This window comes from Balearica regulorum, chromosome 7 (genome assembly GCF_011004875.1).
Source record: "Balearica regulorum gibbericeps isolate bBalReg1 chromosome 7, bBalReg1.pri, whole genome shotgun sequence".
NCBI classification, from domain to species: Eukaryota; Metazoa; Chordata; class Aves; order Gruiformes; family Gruidae; genus Balearica; species Balearica regulorum.
In genome coordinates, this window is record NC_046190.1 from 12,399,359 (window position 1) to 12,424,796 (window position 25,438).

Genomic DNA, 25,438 nt, shown 5'->3' on the forward strand with positions numbered 1-25,438 from the left:
AATGTGTTATAGTCCAACAAAGCATAATAGTAGGACGGGGTGAAGGTTGTACTTACAGTACAACATATTGTCTACTTACAGCATGGTGAAGAGCTGTGATCGGACAGTGTGTAGGAGCTGGAATAGGCAGAGAACTGAACATCGTGCCTCATTGTGACAGGGCCAAAAGGAACTGCTTTGATCAATGGCTATGTCAGCTAAGAAGCAAGGAATTGAATTTGTAAAGAAATTAAAACTATGAAATGTTTATCTTAAGACACTGATTTGGCATGAAAAACTTTCTGTGACAACGTACAGTTTTCAACAAAACTCTGCACCCAGGATAGGATTTCTGGGCAGAATTGAAAGAGAAATGGAAAGTACAATAATGCATTGCACTGTTTAGATGTCTCTATGCTCCAGAAAAAAAGTCTAGATATGCCTACAAAGAATGCCATTTGTGGCCCAGAAAGGCACAGAATCCCAACTATTGGAGGCTGGGAGAGTATTTAGAAGAAATATGACTTCATGCTTCCTGAGGTCTTACACAGATATCTGTTATTAACCATTATCAGAGATAGAGTACTAAGCTAAGTGAACTTCTGCTCTGACATGAGATGCCCACCCTGACATTGCAGCAGCACAGAACTCTGTAAATGTACTCGATGGAGGTGTTGTTATTGTGATGTAGTTGCATCTCATAGCTAAATTTGCTCATTTCCGTTGTGCTAAGATAATTATTTTACATTAATTCATTCCAAATTACCCGATTCAGCACAAGGCTAACTTGGTGAAATGTTGATTTGAATTAAAGAATAAACATAAAGTTAAACAGATCTGAAACACCCACCCCTAAGGTCACGCATACAGCAAATGCTTGAAATTCCAAGTGAACCGGGTTTGGTGTCTATTTATAAGAATAGTGACTTGGGAGGTGAAACAGAGGAAAGAAAATATATCATGAATGGTTGAATAAGGTGGGCAAAAGATTGCTCAGGCCAGGTAAAAAATAAGTACTGGATAGAGGTGGGGAAGGAAATCTGTTTTTGAAGCAAAGATGATTAGACATGGTTAAGGTTAGAGGGGTTGCATGAGGAATCAGCTCTTCTGCTTGTAAAAACTGGTATTAATTCACTGACCTGAGTCAAACTGCACCATTTTCCACTAGCTGTTGATGTGCTCCAGAAATTACTTCTGGCTACTGACATAAAAATGGCATCAACTTTCTTGTTAGGCTTTTCTTCTTGCTATTGATATTATTTGGATAGCTGCTATTACTGCTTAGCTTTTTAGCATTATCATACTGCAAATTAAACAGAAAAGGTGGTTGAAAATACAGTAAGTGTAGCTATAAAGTCTATTCTATCTATGTCCCATTAGAAAATAATGGTCAGTATTGTAATAAGTATAAATTCATTGTCCAGCCCCTCTATTAATGTAATTAAAAAGGCATTGGATTTGGCGGTTGGCTTTTCTTACATTCAGTGGCAAACCTGCTGAGTCAATTGGTTCAGAAAAAAGATAGAATAAACCTCTCAGAGTAAACAAGCCTTGTTAATTTGCAGAATTTCTGTTGAAATTGCTTGAAAAAAATTGTATAGAGATATAATAACCTAGTTTTATGTGTGTGGATTATCTCTGATGTGCAGTAATTTCTGGAATGCTGGTTAGTGCTCTGAAAAAAAGGGGGGGGGGATGGGGTTATTTCTAGTTTAGTATGGGAGAAAATGAAAGATCTAGAATTATTAATAAAATGGATTTCAGTGACAGAGAAGCTGCATGTTGCAATTTTCTTCCAAACCAAATCCAAAATCCAAGTGTGTCTCATTTAGCTGAGGGAAGGTGTGAGACTATTTATTCCTGTTATACCAGCTAGCACTGAAGCCCTTATTATATGTATTCCTATCAAGTCAGTAAGAATTGATCATTGAATAAGGGAGGTCCATTTCAGTTGTACAAAGAGCTATTTTGGATCAAATCAAAGATCTGCTTGAGCCAGTACCTTGTCTTCAACATGAACCTGCAGCAGGTAAAGACGAAAGGGTATAAGAACAAGGCCAAGCACGTGTGTTACTTTCCTGATGTAGCCTTCCAGCTAATACTGACTTCTGACTCCAGGATTTTATAAAACATCCAAAGTGTTTAATAGAGGTATTTATTAGTCCTTGGTGGATGTGTTTATGTGGGGGTTATTCTTCCTTCTCAGAATGTATCCATCATTTGAACCAATACAAACTTTTAGCATCCAGAACGCTGGACAGCTGAAAAGCACCAGGTGGTTGTTGGCCTGTGTCAACTGCAGTCAGAGCTGAATTAATGCTTGAGAAGTGAGTTTTCTGTGCTTTTAGCCATCCAGTTTCTGTTCCCTACACCTCTTATATATAAAAGTCCTGCTGTGTGATGAAAGCAAATTCACCCAGATGTATTTTAAGTTATAAGATGAACTTACCACTCCCCATGTTGGATGGAGTGCCCTATGGAAGTGAAAAAGAAGTAGATGATACAAAATTGCACTTGTGTATAGCCTTTAGGGCAAGGAGCTCCATATGGCAGATTGAGAACAGAATGTCTTTTGAATCTTATTGATTGCTCTTTAAGCATTGCCTTATCCTTTTAATGAGTAGAGGACATGAAAGGGATGACTTTGGAAAGCTCCATTAAGCAGTAAGGAAAAAAATCTGGGTTTTTAGTGAATTTGTGCTGTACAGATTTGTACCATGCTGCTTACTAGGAAATGGAAATATGTAAGAATAAAGTGGTAGTGGTCTTGGATGATCTTCAGCTCTGTATTGCTTCCAGGCTGGCCATATTGTTCCTATCACCTCAGAAATATTTTTCTCTCCAGAGAGGTGGCAATGACCTTGACACTGAAGACCCAGCTACTCAGGACACATGACTCAACACATCAGTGACTCTTAATTAGTGTACCTGAGCCTATAATGGTGATCTTATTGGCTTATGATTAGTTTAATTTTCTGAATGAGCCTAGTGATCACTGCCCTCTTCTGGTTCAATGTGAAGTAGAGAATTGAATCTACCTCCTCCTTCCCTGTTTGATAGATGGATTTACCATGAGAAAGCCCCCACCCCCCAGAGTACCTGCAGAACTCTTGGACAGAAAGGAAAAAGCAGAGGAGTTAAAATTCTAGCAAGCTGTCCCCTCTCTGTTCTGAGAATGAAACCTGAAAGACAGCCTTAGCTTCTGTAAAACTTAGATGTTGACCATCTGATAAAATGAGTCAGTCTCTACTGCCTGCAAAATATCTATGGATATGGATATGTGGAAAAGGGGAATCATGTAGTCATTGCCCGCATTACTTTCAATGGTTCCAGGTAATGTCATACATGGAATGATACTGACACTTGTCATGTCTACCTGCCCTTATGCAGGAACTCCCCCCCCCCACTGATACCTATGTTAGTAACTTTAAGGATTTGGTCTTGATTAAAGGATTTCTATGACTTTGGAAAACACAAAAAAAGGTCATAGCTCAGTCTGGCACATAGGGAAAGCACAAGAGATGTGTAGTGAAAATCTAGCTGCATAATTCCATTCATTTTGGCACCTGTTTTATTTCACATAGGAACAGATATATTCCAGCTGCACTTAATGAGCTCAAATACATCCAGGAAGGGGGAGAATATGCTGAGTGAATCAACATCTCAGATGCCTTAGAGCCTTTATTTATCTGTGTATTTAGCCAGACAGTGCCCGGGCATTGTCATCCTGTCCTCCACCATAGGTTCGTCCCTTCATTTCCTTCCTAAAATGCTGCTTCTCTGGCCTCCCTGCTTCTGTCCTTTCCTTTGTCAGTTTCAAGAATTTTTATGTCTTGCTCTGAAAGCTACATTAATACATTTATATTTTCTTATGTAACATCGCATAAAAGCCCAGAATTTTGCTGATTGGAGATGTCATAAACATTTGTCTTCTCAATCACTAAACCTCTAACAGGCTTTTATGTAATTATATATGACAATTACACAGACTCTCCTGTACACTGTCATTAAGTCTGTGCTTAAGGATTTCAGTAAGCTTTTGGATCAGGCTCATTACCAGTTTTTCTTATCCAAAGAGACAGAACGTTGTTTTCTGCTTTGTTTTGTCTTTTCTGTGCCATCCATAAGTACACAAAGTTCTTATAAATTGAATTAGTATTTGTAAAATTGTCTGATCCTTTTTGTTTGGGCACTTACCAGTAACGTATGCCTTATGAAAGCAGCCCTTACACTAGGACTGTTGCAGCTGAGTATCTAGTGAGTGAAGTGGCTACAGCAGACAGGTGAGACCAATGCAGTGGGAAAGGCAATGTTGCTGCCACATGAGGCAATGACTCACAGCTTGCTGCTCTACTTCTTGGAGGAGTTCACGGCATATGCTGTTGCCATCTGATTCCTAGGAGGGATTAGAAGTGTGTGAACAGGGATTAAAAATAATAACAGAAATTAGTGAACCCAGAGGGCTCTATGGAGAATCAAACTCAGTTGCCTCAATAGTATGAATAGGCTTATTGTCCAAGGGACTGGAGATGCTCAGGCAGAGGCAAATTCTAAGGAAGAATTCGACTGAGGGTAAAGGACTCTTTTTTTATATCTGATTGGTGGCTGCTGTGCTGTGTCAGAAAAATTAAATGGGTGCAGGTGGGTAAGTTTGATCAATGGCCAGCTAAGGCCGTTGTCCTTCTTGATGTGTTATTGGGATCACTGTGCCCTCTCTGGGAGACAAAGAGGAAAAAATATCAGGCATCTCACAGTAACTGTTAGACTTTCCTGACCAAGCCTAGCTCCTGCTCTTCTGCAGTGGGGTGCCATGGCCTCTCTCTTGTTTTGTGGTTCAGTGTAGTGGGTGCAGGTGGTTGCCCTAATTTGTAAGTCACCAGCTGTGCCTGGTATGTGGCTGTAACACTGCTGTACAGCTGTGGCAGAGATCTGTGGGAGATGAATCTCATCTGCTCAGGTCATGAGCTGGGAGTAGTCCTGCTAAAAGGACCAAGCTTGCTGTTGCTAATTCACTGAGCTCACAGAACAGTTTGTTCAGAAACTCAGCTATATCTATCTTATATCTAAATGGAGGCGGGTGGGGGATGGGGGAAAGATAGGATAAACTGCCAAGAGGCCTAGATTCTTTGTAGGAACAGGGCTGGCAGCACAACTGTTCTACTGACAGAGTCCTGCAAAAATGAGGTGGTTACACTCAAGGAGCTGAACTTGCCAGCCTCTGAATCAGACAAGACTTGTCAGCGCTATCAGCTGAGTTAATGCCCAGTAAGGAAGATGCACTGTTAGTGTTGCCTTTCTGCCAGAGTTATAGAGTAGATAAAGATATCATGTAGTCTTCATTTAGCATAGAAAGACTGTTCCATTACTTAAAAGAATAGACTAGGAATGGATTTGTCTGGAGATAGAGAACAGAGATCTAGTCCCAGTCCCCAAGCAGGGGTGTATGTGATTTATTTACTGTTTGTGTTCCAGTGCTGTTGTTTGCTGTGCTCTAGGCTGACTTTCTGGAATTAATAATTTATTATGCTTAGTTACCAGTGCTTCCCCTAAAGTAGACTCTTTACTACTGAGTTGCCCACCAGCACTGCAGATCAGATGGTCTATCAATTGCCACAATAATCACTTCTGCCTGTCTTAACTCCTAATTTTCTAAAGCAAACTTTACTCTTAGCTGCTGCTTCACTTCCTGCATTTTTTTTTTTTTTTGCTCTGTCAGCCAAAGACTTCTATTCCAGCAGGTCCCAAAGGTGTGGTTTCTTAATTCCCTAGTTCATTTTGAAATAATTCCCCAGCTGGTACCAATCACTGGGATGAATGTAGGTATGCTGATTAGCTGCTATGACAACTATGTCTAATTAGCAGAGCTGGTATCTCCCTTCCTGAATACCCAAAGGAGATGTTGTATTTGAAGGTTTTATTTAGATGAGCTAGGAGTTAATCATCATGCGCAAGTCCAGCAGTTGCAGATCGTTCAGCCTCTGACCTAGCTCAATAGCCTTAATTCATGGAGGCAAAATAGGTTTCCTGTTTCAGGGGTGACAATGCAATCACTAGAGTTTTCCATTTGTCCCTCTCTGTTTCCCTCCAGAATAAGATTCCTTTTCCTGCGCACCTTGCCACAGCCCTCAGAAGATACATTTGAGCTCCTTCAGGCTCAAACACAGAGATATAACACCAGGTATTTTGCCCTGGCTGTCCATTTCTTTTAGATAGCAACATCACATTTGGGAATGGTGACATGAGTTAAACATCTCCTTCCCTCTGAAAAGAAACTCAGAAAAACAGAACTGAGACCTAAGCCACAGGAATTTCCCAAAGGATTGTAAATGTCTGGAATGTAAAAGTAGGAATGTGAGAGTTTTGTGGTCCCAAGACTAGCCATATTTCCCCTTCCTGGTCAATAAGAGCTCCAAGCATCAATGGCTACATCTGACCTGCAGAATTCAATTATCTTCCTGAGTCTTGGCATAAATACAGTTTGTATTCTTCCATGTTTATCAATGTGGCTGAAGAAATTTGGTAACATATGCTCTTTTCTTTTGGTGTCTGTAAACTACTTGTGAATATAAAGGTAAACTTCCTCAAAGTGGAGTTTTTATATTTAAACATTAGGAGGAAGTGTTTAAAAAGACTATTGTAAATCTCAAGGTGATGAAAACATGTCTGGCATATCCAATAGTAAAGTAGGTCAGAGCATTTTTTGTAGCAAGGGGTTTTGTATCTGGTGCTGCAACAAGAAATTTTGGAGTATGCAATTTCTTTCTCACCCTGAGATTCCCTCTTCTACTCCTCCACATCAGTGAGCAAGCAATAAAGCCAGTCTTGGGACTGGCTTGGGACAGTAGTCTCTTCTTTGGTGACTATTGTTTTTACAGGGTTTGGGAATGTTTGTCCCACTTGGATGACTTCCTGAGGGATTTTCAGAGTGATTTGAACTAGTTTGGATTGTAACACAGTCCGTGTCCTGCAGACACAATTGATCCTTCATCCTGGGTCAAAGCCCCTCCTCTGCCTGATTCTGTCAATGTCCCTTAACGATCCTTAAGTGCCATTTAAGAGGTAGCTTTTCCTAAGCCATCTTTTCTCCTTGCTTCTTTCCTGCGTTCTCTTCACCAGCAGCTTACCTCTTAAATACCACTAGTCTGTTCTTACAGCAGACCCACAAACCAAGCCAGAACAAACTATTACAGAACAGCCCCACATCTATCACATCTCCTATACACCATTTTAAAATGTCCTTTATAAAAATCGTTAGCAGCTGAGGAATCCAATAAAACCTGTAGTTTTTTAACCATTTATTTTAACCATTAATTTCAGGATTTTTCCCATTAAGTATTAACATGAAATAAAAAAACCCAAAACCACGGGAGTTCTTTTCATTCTCTCCAACAGTTCTGTTCTACTCTCATAAATAAAACATTCTTACAAAAATACACTTATTTTAATATATTTTTACACTGCCACCCAGCCTGAGTTTCTTGACTCTCAACAACCTCACGCAATGTCGATAACTTCATGGGACCACTGCTGTGCTGTGTGATGAGTCAGCTTTCCATTTTCAAAGTAGCTTTACTTTTTTCTTGGATCCACACATTTCTCATACAAAACCTAGCTCACTTTCTGAGGTTTGTCATGGCCGTCCCTCAGAGCCACGGTTGGCTCCATTACTACAAGAAAACTGTCATCTTCAGCTACTGTTTACAATCACCTTGACCTAAATCATTCTATAGGTGCAAGGGCTTTCCTTGCAGAACCTCCTCTTTGCAGATTTTGTCTGCTGATCCTCTGCTGCGAAGCTAGAAGAGGCAGTCCAGTCTCGGCTGTGCCCTATACCTGATTTTTATTATCTAGATTTTGCTGATAGTTGAGATTATCCAGGCTATTCTTTTTCATTCCCTTTTATGGACCAGTAAATCCTTATTGTTACACTGGAAATGTGCAGAGTTTCATTTTTATTTTAATGAACTGCTGCTGGGAGAGTCCTTCCCTTTTTGAACCCAATCACTTTGTCAGCTTGATTAGTCAAATTGCTGGTGAATCTATTACTCTTCTCCATAATCATGAGTGTAGTTGCATTATTAAATACACAAGCAGAGTTCCAAGGGCTGAAGGAGAGCATCACCCCATAATAATAAGTATAGTGGTTCAGAGAGCTCTCTTCAGATGGGGGAGGCTCCTAAAATGAAGTTTTGTATCATTTGAGAATGACTGTATCTCAGCATTTGCCTTGCTTTAAAAATAAGATTTGATTGAAACTAATTTCAGTATATTGGTGGTTGCTGCAATAAGAGGTCCCAACTGTTGTTTTAATGCTTAGCAACAAATGCATCAGTACTTTAGCTGACTATTTTGCTGTACACTGTCCTCTCCTTCCACCAAAGCCTGGACCTTTCACATCTCAGGTGGATATCTTCCCAGAACTAACTAATCTACTCCTGATGTTCTGCCAGGAAATTCTGTTCAGGAGCTTTTTTTGAAAAGTTTTGCTTTGGCAGGTTGTCATTTTCTTAAGTGAAAACATGTGTCTGAAACATTTCCGAGTGAGCCTACAGATGACTGAATTGAATTTCAGTTTTATCCCTAAACTTTCAATGTGTGTGAGGGGTTTTTTTTGTTTTGATTTTTTCCCCCAACCACCCCTTCTAGGCAGAAGCACAAGCCTGTGAAATAATGAAGATTGTTCAGGCAGTGACAGTACAGATGTCAAAGATACTCTTTGAGGCCTCTCCAGGACTCCTGGAGAGCTTGGGAGTTGACAGAGGAAATTTACACCATGATGAGCCTACTTAGCTGGCTGGAAAAATAGAATTTCTGTTTTATGAGGAATTTTGCATTTCTGAAATTGTAGTAAAACATGATAGTGAAAAAGACTGTGAAACTGGTCGCTAAAGAGATGATGTCATTCAGCTAGCCAGCTGGCTAAGAAGGTTGGATATGTCCCTGGAAGATATTTTGATTCTATCCAGAAACTGTCACCTGATGTAAAACATCATTAGGGAAAATTTTATTTTCAATGAAAAAGTCTACTAGGACACATTACATTCTTCTATGGGTGGGACAGTAACACGTGGTCTTAATCTCAGTGACTGTTAACAGCGAAAGGCTCATCAACAATGTGGAGATGCTACAAGATCTCGTGTCACTGTGTGTTCTCTAGAGGTACTGGTTCAAAGATTCAAACGCTACAGGTTATATCTTGTTTTTTATTTGTGATGGTGCCAGCTGTCACCAGCTGCAGGATACAGAGAGGGTACAGCAAAGGGGTTGCTTTTTTCCCCTTTATGGGTTCAACTTGCTTTGGGCTCCCACAGAATATTTTTCTGCCTCCCAGTAGGATAAGTCTTGCTGCCTCCGAGGATTTGTGAACACAGAGACTTTTAGCACAACAAGATTCTGCTGAATTCATGGGAGTAGGCATCTTCTCAGTCTGCTGAGCGACTTCCAAGCTCAGATGTGTGATTCACATCAGTTAAGTGGCTATGCACTACATTTTGCATGACAGTAAGTTCATCTTGAAGCTTTAACTAATGAAACTCAAGAACTGAGGTCTTATACAATAGCAAAAGGAATACTGTTTTGTGTCCAGTTTTGGTCAGTCTTATTTCAAAAAGGTTATGTTAGAAGTAGGGAAGGTTCAGAGAAGAGCAGTAAGAATGAGTCAAGGTACGGAGTGATTTCTGTGGAAGCAATGATTGAGCTGATCTGGAATCTTTGGTCTGAAAAGTGACAAGTAATGGATATGTCAGATACCTGTAAGATCATGAAAGTCTCAAAGAAGGAAGGCAGGGAATGCTTGTTCCTTCTCTTTTCTGTTACAGGAATTAGACACCATAAAATATATGAGAAAGCAAATTCAAGGTAGAGGAGGCATGTTAATCGTCTATGCTATGGTCAATTTGAACTTTCAGTGGTAATGTAAGATTGGAACTGGGAAACTTACCTGACTTTGTCCTACATTACGTGTTGCAGTGGTATAAACCTGGGAACCTGTGACTTTGAGCTGGTCCCCTGGAAAAAAATGTGTAGAACTTTAGACATTGCACTGTTGAGGCTGGCTTCAGCAAGGGTAGAAAATTTTCCTGTCTCCATATAGTGGTTTGACCAGAACTCTGGAGAAGTGTCCTTGCCAAAACATAACAGGGTACTGGTTTTCTGTCCCACCCAGAGCAGGGCAGGCAGTACCTGCCACGTGTGGTCCTCTCAGGACTTGTGGTAATGCAGATGTTAAACCTTTTGATAAATAGAGTATTTTGTGGAAGAGCTGTCTGGGTGACTGCAGCAGGGAGTTTGTCTTCCTAGGCTGGAGGCAGGACCAACTCCAGCTATAGGGGAACTGGGCTGAGGGGGAGACAGCATTGCAGATACCACCTCTCTGCTTACTGTGCCCCACTGTCCTGGAAAGCTAACTGCATCTGACAGGCACAGGAGCAATAATAATCCTCATGGGACACATGTACAATGATCCCTCTCTGCAGCATACAAGGTTGTTCCCACTGCTTTCCTGTTGCTGCAGCAATTAGAAATGAGATGCCTGACTTATCAGGGGCTTGCGTAAACACTCCCAGCTCTGCCTTCCCTACTTTCTATGGTGTGGTCTGGCTCCAGTCTAGCCCCAGTCCTTGAACAGTGGGGCCAGGAATATTTCAACTTTGTCCATGTGTCTGAACAGCCTTGGGCTGGCTGTCTAGGGAGGCATCAGTGAACCTTCTCCCTTGGGCACCTGACACTTTTCTCTTTTGATTGACATGCCTCTGTTGAAGCCAGCTTGAAAAGTGTTTGCACTTGAAACAAGTGGAGCAAATTCTAATTTGTCTGGAATGGGCCCTCCTGTTAAATGTTAAACTGACCTTTTCAAGAGAAATTTACTTGATAGTTCTAAGTGAAGCCCTGCTTTAAGCTAAACCTGTCACTACAACATGATTAAATTCACTTAAATGTACATCAGTTGTGCATATTATTAATGGAAATTGAAATCAACCTAAATGGTAACCATAAATTTTAAAACAGGGGAAGAGGATGGAGACAGAAAAAAACCCCACACATGATGTGAAGGTTAAGGTGCCTTATTCACCCAAAGATTAGATGGGCTGAACAGGGAACTTTATTCTGAAGGAGTGAAAAATCACTGACTCCTTTTTTTTTTTGTGTGTGTGTGTGTCTGTATGTATTTACAGTGCTCCAATTCTAATCCACTGAAGAAGGGGGATTCAGTGCATTTTTGGCAGGGGTTTGATCTGTGGAGACCTAGAAGAATTGGTCATAGTTGTCTGGTCTTATTTCACCTGCTAGTGGACCTTTAAGCAACAAATTATCAGATTCCTGGCAGCCTGTTTGATAGATGGTGGAGGTGTGTGTGTGTGTAGATAGTGCTGAAAGTGGGGTTTTGGGCATACCTGTGATACAGGAATGTCTGCTCTCCAGTTCAACTGCATATTTAAAATCTTGCACCCATTCTAGCCTCCTTCCCTTCCCCACCATCCAGCATGACAGTTCCAGTGTTGGGTTATTGTGATGAATATTAAAAGTGTCTCTTCTAATTGGGCCCTAATAAATCAAAACTAAATTGAAGACCTTCCACTTATGGGAATTTATCAGTGACTTTCCATCAAGCAGAAGGACAGGACTTGGCAAGTATCTCCCAGAGAAATGTCCAGGGACTTACGAAGGTTCTTTTTGAGGGTGTTATCTTTATGTAGCTGTGTGACCTTTGTGATTCAAAGTTCAAATTTGAACCTTTTCTAATTAATAACTCTTGTTCTACCAGACTTGGCTTTTACACAGGTGAAATTAGCCTGGCTTTTTCCAGCTGTTTTGGGACATAGAGTACTTCCACGTAGCACTAAGTAATACTCTATAAATATAGCCAGATTAGCTCCTAACCCAAAAAAGAGCTTAGTAGGCTACATTGCCCGCAGCCCACAAGTAAACACTAAGATCTTGTCTGTCCAACATATGATGGATTTTTTTGCTTTTTCACTAGTGCCACCTCCACTTCCTGTGATAGGAATATGAGGGGGTATGTATAATATATACCATCACCTGCCTAGTGTTCAGCAGGGGACACGCATTGCAGCCTGAGTCCATTGCTCTAGTAGTTGCATGACTGTGTTAGCATAAAGCAATAGTATGCCTGGAAGTGATGGACTCTGGAGGCAGGCTATGGCATTACACATAAATTTGGGGGTTTACATGGCTCTTGTGGTCATGTGTGAAATTTGGGGGTCAGTGAAGCTGAAATTCGCTGACTTTCTGAGCACATTGGAAGACACCTTTTTTAAGGGAATTGTTGGTGGCTGAGGATGTTGGGTCTGTTATAAGAAGGTAGGAGGACTTCTCAGGTACTTGGTTGAGTTCCTGTTGGTAGCTCTTTTTAATGACAGGATTGTATAATTAAAGTCTTTATGCACCCACAGCTTTGGAAAGAACTTTCTTATAATTTTAATTCCAAATAAATTAAAAACAGATGGCTTGAGGAAAATAAAAATCTTCTGGTCAAGTTCCTTTTTTTTTTTTTTTTTTAAAGGCACTTGTATATAAGTTGTGAGTAATGGACCAATATGGTCCATCAGTAAGGATTCTAATATAAAGGAATCTTTTCAAGATGTTTCAATCTGGTATCTTTATTTTCTCACAAACAGAAAATATAATTAATACAAGATGTTTTTCCAATGCAGGGCAAAATGATAACTTGATCTTGTGCAAGATGTTTCTGATAATGGAATTTGCAGCCTAGCTTTAACTTTCTTTTATTATTTACCAGTAACATAAAAGCAAGATCCCACTTTGTCTGCAGCTGGAACTGACTTAAAGATGACTTTCAAAATCAAAGAACCAGAAGAGCTGAGCTTGTTTCTAGACTATCAGCCTGCAATTCCTCTATGCACAAATACCAGTGTAACAGTTCCCTAATAGACTGAACACCTCACCTTGACCACATCTTGCTCTATTCTTAATACATAGCACATGCTCTTGACCATTTTTTGTGCAGAGTGATTGGGAGCATGCATTCTCCTCAGACCTAAGAAATGGTATTAATCTTCTGCTGTGTACTTTCATTTCATTTCCTGTAAAAATCCATCTTCTGCTACTGGAGTTGACCTAAGGTTAGATGTCAAAGGAACAAATTACTGTCACTTGCTTGATACCCCAAGAGTAGCTATAAATAGCAAGCTTTATAACCCCATTGATCCTTGAGATACGTAGTGATAAATATGCTTCTACCAACCAAGAGGAAAAAATAAAACTGGGTGGCTCTGGGTGATGGATGTTGTTTGAAACTGACACAAATGGTACAGCTGCATCATTCAAATAGTTTTAAAAAGAAAAAAAGTAACACTCACTGTGTTTGCCTACTTTAAAGCATTAATTAGTGATTCTTAGGTGCAGTAATCCAAGTAATCCACTAGTACAGTTTTTAAATCCAGCAACAACAAATTATTTCTTAGATGATGTGGTAGAGTAACAGTCTAGCTAGCAGCTTAGCCTGTTCACTACTAGGACTCAGAACTAGTTGAAACCTTTTCAGAGGAACAATTTTCTGCTGGGAAATGCAGCATTAGTCAGATAAATCTTTTGCAATATTTTAAAAATGAAATCTTGACAGACAATGTCAGAATGATTTGAAATTGAAAGTGTGTTTCATTTTGATGTTCTCCTTGTTTCATTTGAGCTTTTTTCCTGTGGGGTGACAGCCAGACCATATTATAAAATATTCAATTGAATGGATAATGATAACCCTGGTACTAGTGGGATGAAACACTCTGAATTTATTATTTTTGGTTTTATTTTTGTTTAAGCTCCTTTTCCACTGTGTTCTTACTTTGTCCAGATTTTGGGAATCATGACAGTTTAAAATAGGGCAAAAAAAATGTTGTTAGCATTGCCTGCAGGGTAGGAATCCCATCTTCCATCTAACTTTAATATAAGTTAATGCACGAGGCATATTTTCTGCTGGTTTTCAAATGCCTACTGGTCCTTACTCCATTATAACAACCAAGGGGCTTGGACAACTGTTTTGAAAATAATGTCTTGGGTTGTCTGCATCTTTTAAGCTTTCTAGCTGTTGATTTGCACTGGCAGGATAGAACAAAGATCGCTTATTGTGTTGCAAAAGCTTGGATGGTGCTAGCTAGAAAACCTCTTCTGCAGGGTATGTACTAAAAGCCAGAGAAGACCTGCAATATTTTCCTGACACAATAAAACTCTTTCTTTCTCTTAATTGGAGATGGGCTAAAGCAGTTTTCTGGATGTGTAACATGACTATGGGTGCTAACATAGCTCTGCTGAGCTATCAAACCTTGTAGCTGAGCTCAGCCTGCTGTTAGGGTTTTAGGGTGTTTTGTGTTGTGGTTTCTGTGTTGGGGGTTTTTTGTTGTTGGGTTTTTTTGGTTTTTTTTTTTTTTGTTTTTTTTTTTTGTTTTTTTTTTTTTGCCTGGCAACACCCACCTTTTCAACAAAGCTGCAGTGACCTCAGTGTTATGATGGGGTGGGGAGTGTAGGACATGCATGGTTGTCTCGTCTCACTGATTAATGGAAAAGCTTCCTGTTGCTCTGCCCTCGAGCTACAAAATCCATTAACCACCCCTTGGGGTGCCTGAAATTTATTCTGGCCATTACCATCAATTAGAAAGTTAATAGTCTGATGATTACTGGGCTACAGTCCTAGCTATTTGTGTGATTTACACCAGACTGGGGTGGAAATGGGAAGATGCAACACTCAAAGAAACACTTTTTAAGCAAGAATTTGGCATTAAGGGTGTGGTGATGTCAGTATTCCCCGTAAACATACTACAAGAAGAATCATTAGTCATTCTCAATTCTTATAATTTAATATGCATCTTTTCATTTAAATGTAAGGAAGAACAACTTTAATATCTACCACAGCTAAACTGAGATCATTTTTTTTTTTTTTGTTGATGACCATAAACCTTGAGTCAGGCTGGGCTTATGGGAATGGCTTCATTCTGAGTTGCAGTGTTACCTGGTGGTGAATGCTCTGATCAAGAAAGGGAGGAAATTTGCATTCTAGCCTGCTTGTTTGTTTTGACAGCAAGTCAGGTGGACAAGGAGATCTTCCAGACTGGTGCTTTTCCACTTGTAGTCCACTGATCCCCCAAAATTTCCCTAAGGTAGCAAGTAACAATCTTGTTGCCGGTAAACGTTAATTCCTTTCTTCAGGGTCTGCTCCTTCATGGAAAATAATGCTGTGATGGCAAATGGCTAAAACATTGAAAAACATTACTATGGACTTAGGGAAGGAGAAAATGCTTAGAGTATACATGCAGTCAGATGCACAAGTGTAAATAAGATATCAGCTTTTGGTATATATTAGCTCCCAAAAATTAGTGGTTCTGCTGGAGTTACTGATCCTTCCCACATGTATCCAGCACCATGGCACAAAATGGTTTATAGAAAGAACAGGAGAGATTGCACTAATGTTTCAGCCAGGGGAGTTCCGGAGTGTAGCTGTGGCCCCCAAAATGGGGTCATCCACAGCAAACCCCTGGATTTACAGTCCATTTCTTGAAAACAGTGCCGAGAAAACACTTTCAGGGCAGAATCCAGTCAAATCTCAGTGCATTATTTTTCACACAAAAAGTTGGGTATTGTACACTCGAAAGAAAAATCAATCTTCATGTGTTGCATTCTGACAGCAAAGATCCTTCTGATTTCCTGGAAGCAGCTGCTTCCAAGCCAGGGCGAGTTGATCATTGATGCTGTCCAGTTCCATGTTTACAGTGGTGCATCTCCATTGTCAATACTTTGGATTTACATGAGAGTGTGATCCGGATATAACCTCTGGTCAGGAAGGAGAGGAGTGGGGAATCTGAATATGGATTTTATCAACTGTCAGAATCTTCTCTTCTTATTCTGCTGGCAAGAGAAACCATTGTACTGTGCAGTAAAAGGGGGATTATTATCTTGGTCAAACAAGACAGGACAGACATCTAAAATTAGAGAAGCAGTTATAAGTTTTTTGAGGGGAAAAAAACCTGCATCATTCCCACCTAATCCAAATTTGATCTTTTTTTCTGCTAAAGTATTCGATCTTGCTCTTTTCTTTGGGTATCCAACCTTTATGCAGCAATTTCTCTGAAGCCTGAAGGTAAAAAAAGTCCATAATACAGTGGAATGTTACTTCTGCTAAAAAAGGCAGTTGCATCTGAAACTGGTATATAAAAAGCCCTTTCATGCCAGCTTGCAAGCACAAGATGCCTCTGGATTGTTCAACATCAAAGTTTGATCTGAGTTATGCTGTCCTATGGCTATTTCAGTAAGATGGGAGGATCTAAAGAGGTATTATGCAACAGGATACACGTGTCACCAGAGCTGAAACAGTTATATCCACATTGGTGTTTTGCCTTTACCTCATTTTACTTTTCATTCTTTACTTTTGATGATCCACACCACAGACTCTCTCTTCTCTAGGTTTTCCTTTTCAGTGAATTTACTAGGTGTCTCGAGGAAGGTGGGTGAGCAACACAGACTTATTTGTTCTAAGGGTTGTTCACCATAGACAGTACAGGTGTCGTTGATCTCTGCAAAGAATACTATACTTAGCAGAATAGATATAAACTAGTCTTTAGCAGTTCACAGAGGGACAAGGTTTGGATCAGAGCAAGGCCAGTGTAGATCAATCCAGGTGAATCATTCTGATTTCAGCAGAAGAGTGCCTTAGCCCATTCAGCACAATTCTTCCAAGCTTTCAAGTGATTAAAAAAAAAAACCACTTACAGGGCCTCGCACTCTGGGCAATTGGAGAGACTTCTAAGTTTCTGTCAACTTTCAGACTTGCTAGCCTCGTTGATATTCACGTGCTAGTCAGATTATTAGGAGAATTCTTCTTTCCTTGTCCTTGCATTCAACAGTCATAAGTCTTGCTGCTGCCTAACACTGTGTTATGGTATTAGCAGGTTTGGTCTTCTGTCCGTTCAACTAGGAACACTTGTGTGTTGTCATAATTGATTATTTCCCTTCACCTCTCCCCTGACACAGGTAAGAGTAAGAAATAGCCTCACACTGATTACATGGCTTCCTTTTATCCTGTATGACCTGTCTTCTGTCCTGTTGGAAGTTTCCCACCATCATCATCCTATGACTTCTGAAGCTATTGACCAAATTCTAGTTAACTTTGACAGAGAGATTCAAAGCCTCAGACATATTGAACTACTACTTGTTTCGCAAAAACTTTCAAAATTGCAAAGGTTTTTCCTTGGCCTTTTGAAAGGTACGGAAGATGTGTTGTATGTTGAAAGGTGTGGCTTGCTGAAGCCATCATGGTCGGGTTGTACCAAACCCCATGTGTGCGCTCAGCACAGCCCCACATGATAATAGGAGTGTGGATGGCTATGAAATGGTGACTTATACCTACAGCTTGCAACAGCAGATGGAGGTTTAGCCGTGTGGCTACAGATTCTGGCAGGCCCTTTACTAAATATATGCAAAGGGTTGCATGGGTCCTTATTTTGGATATGATGGAGACAGAGGGACAGGTATTCTCTGTTTAGGCTGTTAACCTGAGTTACTAACTCTCAACTGAAATAGCAGTGAAGGCAAGTTAGCCAAATTTATTTTTATTCAAGCATTATTTTAAGGGGAAATATAGAAATTATCTGGGTCATCTACAGATAACTCCTGATCCTCCCACTCCCCTATTTCCTTTCTTTCTGATTTGAGAAAGATTTTGAGTAACTATCCAATGCAGTATGTAAACTCTGGATTGGATGATAAAATATGAGCTGCTTCTCCTGCTTGTCACATCTTTAAATTATTTATAGCAATAATCAGATGAACTATATTAAGCCAAAAATTGCAAGAAATTTGAGTGTGTGTATTTCTGTTCATTTAGATTACTCCAAATAAAAGTTGATTAAAAAGGAGAAGAAAACTGAATTTAATTTAACTGATTATGCAGAGACATGTCAATTTCATAGTTTCCTATTGTTTCTTTGTAATTTTCTTACCCCCTCTCGTCCTTGATGGCTTCTGTATGTAGGAAACTTTATTTTGTGATGAGAAAATCCTTTCCATAAGGGAAAAAGTACACATTTCAGTAAACTCATATAAAAATTCATAACTTCATTTCCAGTAAAATCTACAGTCACAACTCAAACTGGAAGCAAGACATTTTCAAAATGGAGGCTTAAATCTGTTTTAAAATGCACATTTAAACTGTATTTAATTTTGTATTTCTTCCTTTCGACATTGATATTAAGGCTCTTTCCAATCCTTATTTCCACACACAAAACCCCATAAAATTCATGCTGTCAAGATGGAGTGGGAAGTCAGTGGAGCCTGAGGGGACTTGCATTTGGCTCTGTCACAGACTTCCTTCAAATGTAGGATTAGTTATCTAGTCTTTCCCTCCATTTCCCCCACCTAGAAAGTGGGAACAGTAATACTTGCCAGCCTGCTGAGGGCTTCATGAGAAAAAAAGTCATCAGAAATGTGTTCACTTAGGCAGTGAGACATGTGGGTCCCTTGAGTTTTGAAATCTCTTCTTTTTCTTTACCCTAGAGATGTCTTTAAAAGTTAATTTCAACCTGCCAGGGTAAATTTGAAGTGTTTTAATGCTGTGACATGTGCAGTGCTATTACAGACATTTAAAGAAATGCTAACCAACTCTTTGGCTTGTCACTGCTGTCAGACCACTTAGCGCTGCCCTCTTGAACCAAACCCTTGTGAAGGCAAAAAAAGCTTCTCTGAACTAGCTTTACTTTAGCTTAATCCTCGCTTAAAGCAAATGAGCTATAGTTCAAAATCAGCCAAGATTTAGTAATAGAGTGAGGAAGAGGAGGCCAGGGAAGGCATAAAGGCACAGTACGGCTGGTTCCAAGCTGCAGAAGGGCCTTTAGCAGAGCCAGTGTGTCAGGGACCCAAGTCAGTTCAGTGTTGAAAGGCATGGGCTGCTCAGTGGAATACAAGAGTTTGAAATAAAAATTCCCTAGACTTTCTAATGTGGTAACCTGTGCACTGGGGGAAAGATGACCAATAGCCATTCAGAGTGTGAACTCAGGAGGTGAACTTGTACAATTGAGGGCGAGATCTGACTCTCTGCTGCATGGAAATTGTGTCCAAGGATGCAGGATTCACTGTATTTATATCTTGCAATTGCTCTTCAATATGGAGATGTAAAACTCCCCTCAAAATGTGTTAGTCTCTATTAGCTAGGCAAATAGTTACCATTAGAAATGGGCAAGGCTTTGGGGAAATATTTATACAATGAGTTAGAAAGACAGCCAGTGGTGAGAAGTGTCCAGGTGAAGCAAGGAAATTTGTAAAGCAAGAGTAATTTTCTATGAAAATTGAGTATGGGACAAAAAACCCAGTTCCTCCCTGAGAGAAAAGCTGAGATCAGACATTATTGCTTTCTGGAAAAAATACCAGGGTTACACATGAAGGAGTTAAATCAAAACAGGCATCAGACCAAAAGCAACATCTGTCAATGGCTTGTGAAAGGCTTAATAGGAAGAACATGTGAACTTAAATGGTTAGCTGTTGAAGAAGACTTTGACATTACTAGCTTTTTGTGAAACATGGTGGTATGGCAAAAATCAATGGGAAACTTTAGTACTTGGCTGTAAAACCATAAAGGAAAGAGTTTCAATTTAAAAGTGATGAGGGAATAGCACCTCAGCCTAGAAAGATCCCCAGAAAGAAAGAATGCAAGAGTCAACGACTCTACAGCAGAGTTTACAAACAGGCTTAAAACATTGCACACAGGAATGCAAATACACTCCAGAATTACCAGTTCCAGTATTTTTCACATTCAGATGTGAAAGATAATTTTTAATGTCTCAATTATTCCTTTATTCAAAATCTTGTTCAGTGAAAGCCTTTTGTAAGTGCAGCCTGTGACTCCACAGTTCTGCCTTCTGCGATCCGAAAGCCTTCTATCAAAACAATCTGCTCGTGTAGATGTTAATACAATAGCAGCTGGCAAATCTTGTGCTCAACTGGCCGGTCCCTTTGGAGGCAAACCAGGTGGCAAATGTGGTTATGCGGGAGACTGGAACAGAAGATCTAATAGTCATTGCTGTTTCTTACTTAAAATACCTGACTTCTGCCAGGGGTGAATTCATGTGCAGGAGAAACAGGCTAGAGCCCATCTCTTCACGCCATTCCTGGTCATGACATGCGGCTCTGCTCTGCTGCTCCCTAACCACATTACAGATGCTTCTGGTCCTCCTTTCCAGGGCTGGCTGCCACTTGGACAGCAGTGAGAGCAGCAAATTGTACTGTGGAGGGAGGAGAGTGAGGACACGATACAAAGACAATCTTCTTATGGTAGAGGTGGGGAAAGCAGTCATGTTAATGTGTAAAAACGAGGGGTAACTGGTGGAAAAAGAAAAAAAAATAGTAAATGGTGCCAATTAAAGTGATTGCTTCTTCATGATGTGTGTTATAACAAGGAATTTAATCTGTTAACATATGTCTTTTATGGGAAGAAAGCTGCACTCTAATAGGCAGGAGACATGATGTTACACAGCTTAAAGTTTGCACGTAACCTTTTTCTTTTTTTCGTGGAGAATTCCAGAAAGATCTTGTTGCAAAAGAAACCTTGACCAAACAATCAACTGGTCGATTCTTCAAGTCTTCAGCAGCTTATGTAGAATAAGTGCAGACAACCTTAAATTTGTAGCAAAGAAGAGTAAACAGCTACTTGCTAGGGAATTTATTTAATCTATATAGTCAAACTGACAGTCCTCTGAATTTCAGTTTGCGCTTCTTGAGAAAGAAGAAAATTTCCATCGGGTTCATGTTACTGGTTGATTCAGAATGCCTATTATAATTGTGAAATATTGGTAGGAATGGATTGAGATATATTCATGACAGTAGGTGGACTAATGGAATTCAGTGACTTTATTTAATATGCGCAGGAGTTTATTATAATACTGTAATAGAAATGTCATTTACCCTGACGGGAGGAGAGGGAAAAGCCCTGTCAATGAATAATAATGAAGTTATTTAAATGTCAACTTTCTTGCAAATAGTTTGCAAAATATAAATTATTCTACATGTTTCTAGTTTTGTTTTAATTTATTACTCAGGGAAGTAGGAGCTTCAGTCCTGCAGTTTTGGTATTTTTTATACTGTCAAATGAACTAGTAATAATTAAAATGTTTATCTTGGGTGTTTGCAGAAATCGTTCTGCTTTACTGAAAGATAGGGAGTATCATTCTAAACAGCTAGTGGTAAAATTTGGGATGGATTTAATGGAAGCAATTACAACTGAAAATGTGGGACAGATGTGAAGTTCAGAACTGAGTCTAAATACTGTTTCTGAATATTATTCTTTTACTAAATATCATCTGCATTTGAGTAACATCCACAATGTCCTAACACATAGCTTTTTTTTACCATATGTATTTAGACTTGTGCATATATCAAATCTCTCTGCAGACCTTCCTATTTCAAACTCATCTACACTTATTTTGACTTAGTCTGTAACTATACCAAGCCAAATCAAGCCAAAAATGAAACAATTTACACAGGGATTTAAATTAATGTGATGAAACGTATAAACCCCCTCTCTCCTCCCAAACAATTTGAGAAACCTTGGCAACATGCACATCTGTCTACACAAGAGCTGATAAAATAGGGCTTACTGTTCGCTCATTTACATATAGTTTTTTCAGTAGCTGTGGGTTTTCAGGAGATGGTTCAGAAGGTATAGATTTTCATTTTTGTGTTTTCAGCCCTACAGGTCCTGCGTTTAGTCCTATCAGATGATTTATTGAGGCATTTGCTTGCTCTGCTCGTGTTATACAGATGCGCTAAAGATGAGTTCTCTCTGCAGAGCTTCAGAGAAGCAGCCTACTGCACAAAGTGTGGGAGATGTTGGTTGCTACATATCCATTCCCCTTCAGATAACTGGGATTGAATTGTGGATCCTACACTGTCATTACTGCCTACACCCTGCTGAAATGCATCTGTCTTTTGTAACCCTTCCAGGTTAGGCTGGCTTCCTAGATCACAAAACAACTGATATGTTTTCATGGGTTAGGAGTCACATGCTGCTTTATATACCCATTTAATAAGACCACTGAAGAGCTCACTATCCAGGCTGCTAATCAATGCTTGCTTGTATACATATATGCAATAGGAATAAGATGAACGCAGGTTGGTGATACCCCTGGGTTAGATCCCAACAGAGGCTTCCTGTGTACACAGTGTTCCATTTGATACAATTCTTTTGTTCCACTGCTCTGTATGTGTGTATCACCATTTATTTGTGTTAAAACAATTCTAGGTGCCTATCTGCTGTTGTATAACATTTACCTCCCTGTTAAAATCAAGAGTAATTGTAAAGTAGTGTAAGAGAAACAACTTGTAACTGGGCAGTTAGAAGGACTGGCTATTGCTAGTTTAGAACATGATAATGAGAGTAAGATCTAATAGTAGCTCCTTTGATTGCTTGTGTATTTGTTCATCTGCAAAAAATTGATGTTTTTCTAAGCTTTCCAATCTTTCAGATGCTTTTATAGATGTTGACAGAAGCACACGCTTCCATCTGTATATAACATTACCTGTAAATAAAGCTATGAATGCAAAATAATTGCTTAGAGATTTGAAGTAAGAAATGGCTGGCAATTCTGACTCAGATTACCATTTGCAATAGGGCTTCGACATCTGTTTGCCTGTGCTTTGGCAGGGGTACTGGCTGCTTTTCTTTAACAATTTCAAAGTGAGTTTTGTGTCAGATTTTCTTCACTTCTATCCCATTTTGAAGGGTCCCATTTTGAAATCACTGTCACTGGTATAAAGAAGAGCTGCATTACTTCATTAATATATTTTTTCCTAACTCCGCAGGTCAAATTTAGTCCTTGCAATCTTTACATGTCTTTAGCAGCCCAAACTTCACAAAGGATAAGTTGTGGGTTTTAGGCAGACTGCAACAGAAATATTAATTTCTGAGAAGGTTGGGTGGTGAGGTGGACGAGGTAACTAAAGTGAACCAGCAGTCCTTGGCAGGGCTGTGTTCAGCATCCTGCTGTGGTTCCCTTCACCTGAGTGCTGGAACATCTCTGAAATATTCAGTAACAGAAACAACCGCTACAGTATCCTCCCTCTCAGTCCACTGAGGAAATGGCTCTGTTTATATGTGCTCCTGAGATGACCTTATAAAGGGAAAGATCAATCAGTAGATGAGAATTTGATGTTAATCATCTAACCAACAAAGGTCACGTATGTGCACAGAGGTGCATATGTTTATTGGGGGGAAAGGAAAAAGCTATGTTCATAAACCATAAGTCAATTATTATATGACCAGGACATACCTGTAAATGCCTTGGTAAAGTTTCTGAATAGAAAGACTCAACTTTAATGCAAATCCACGTTTTAGTGCAATTCATCTTAATGGGTAAAACCCCAAGCTGCTGCCTTCTTTTTTTATTCATGTACTGGTTGCAAAATTTGAAATCTCAGAAGCTGTGGTATGAATGTAGGCGTGGAACCCAATCCAGAAAGAAATTTAACACCCTTTACACTCCAGAAAAAAAAAAAAAAAAGTAAAAAAAATTGTAGACATTAAGTGTCTTAAATACCTTTGTGATTTTAGCCATTGTTTCCCAGATAGGAGAGAACCTGGAAATAACGGTTGCTAGGGTTTACTTTAGAATGACTGGTTTTGGAGTGATTAGCAGAAGGGAAAATTCATGTTAATGCTTGCAAGTGAAGTTCTATATGGACCCATTTGTACATTTGAAAGACAAGATGCAGATTTATTATCAGCAAGAATATGTTACACACATGTCTCTGTTACCCAGATACATGTCACTTTTCAGCAATTTGTGGATACCAACTGTACTGGTTTGGGCTGATTATCTAAATCCCCTGGATATTAGGACATAATTCAGGCAAGCGTGAACTGTGTAATGAACAAAACCTCTGCTGATAATTGATCTTGGTTCCAGTCACATGTTAAGAGTAGATGTTACAGGAACTCTGCAGAGTCTTGTTTGTTCACTTGTTTTGTTCTTCCCCAAGATAGGTAGCCAATGTCTCTATGGGCAACCCTCATATCAGAAATATATTATTTTCTTTACTGAATGGTGGCTCTTAAAGCAAGAATAAAGCACATGTGTCCATACTCTCTGCTACTCCATGTGAAAAAAACCATATAAATTGTAGGTGTAATGCTCAGGTAGTTAGGTTTTCAAAAGGACATCAATGTTTTTCGCAGAAAACTGAACTCCAATTTCACTGAACAATGAGCTGGAGCAGCTACTTTGGAATATGCTGAGAAAAGACTGTTATTTTAACAAAATTAGTCTAAGCTTGGAGTATAAAATGAATTGATAACTTCAGTCTCTTGCTGTCTGCTATTTGGCATTTCTGACAATCATTATCATCTTCTATACGCAGAATTTAGCATTTCTTATTGTACATGTTTATTTTAAAATGCTTTGGGAAGATGCTGTTTTAGTTTTTCTTAATCTAATTTAAATGCAAATTATAAGCACTCACATGATGCTGTGTGTATATAATTAAGTATCATTATATACTACATGAATCATTCAAAAAGCTCTAGAGAGCTATTCTGCTATGTAAAGCATGACTTATATTGAAAACCCGTCAAGTGACTTCTGGTTTTGTGATTAAGTGTTTGTACTTATGAAATCTCTCTGAATTGTAGGTCAACAGATTATGGGACAACGTATGAGAAACTGAATGATAAAGTTGGTCTGAAGACTATTTTGAGCTACTTGTATGTTTGTCCAACTAACAAACGTAAGGTAGGTGATAATGTACTTGGTTAATTTTGACTTTATGATGTAATTTTTGTCCTGGTGATCTCTCCCAGTTTCCTCAATATCTGTTATATTTCAATGGCCAGAAAGACTCTCTGTCTCCCTCCTCTTGAAAAAATATGTAGCTTTACCAAAATATAAGCCAGTTTGTACTACCTATACTACCCACCAGTGTACTTTATGGAGTGTATGTTAGCAAAAGATGGCCATTAAATGGATAGGCGTAATAGGTATCATGCATTTAATTGTTTGCTTACCTTCTGGGTGGTGATGACTTTGTTGTGTGAATGCGAGACAAACTCATTAGAACTGCAGAAATGCATTTACAGTGGCCAGATTGTATGTAACATTATTTGTCTTTTAAGTGCTCCCAATAGTGACCTGAACAAGATTTGACAAATTCCTGCAGAGAAAATGCCTTCCAAAGCCCAGAAGGTTTTAATCATGCAAGCACCCTACTGACTAACAATTTACTAAGTATTTATAACACTGACATATTCATAAAAGGAATCTCAGAATCTGATGCCATCTTTGTGATACCTTTTTGATAAAATTTTTGTAATTTGGAGAGATGCAATAGGAAGTGATGGAGCACAGTTCACGATGATGATGATGATGATGACTACTTTTATTCTCACATATGCTGACATACAGATATGCTAGTAAACAATATTGTGTTTAAAGACTTTTTCACATGCTGTTTAAAA

At 39.3% G+C, this 25,438-nt stretch overlaps 1 protein-coding gene across 3 annotated transcripts in view; it reads left to right on the plus strand.

The window, feature by feature from the left end:
- The window catches only part of SORCS1 (sortilin related VPS10 domain containing receptor 1), a 301,203-nt gene that overhangs the window by 104,152 nt on the left and 171,613 nt on the right, over positions 1 to 25,438 (plus strand). For all 3 annotated transcript variants that reach the window (XM_075757978.1, XM_075757976.1, XM_075757977.1), the window contains exon 3: positions 24,617 to 24,716. In XM_075757978.1, the coding sequence (XP_075614093.1) occupies positions 24,617 to 24,716 (100 nt within the window). The remainder of the gene's footprint in view (positions 1 to 24,616; positions 24,717 to 25,438) is intronic.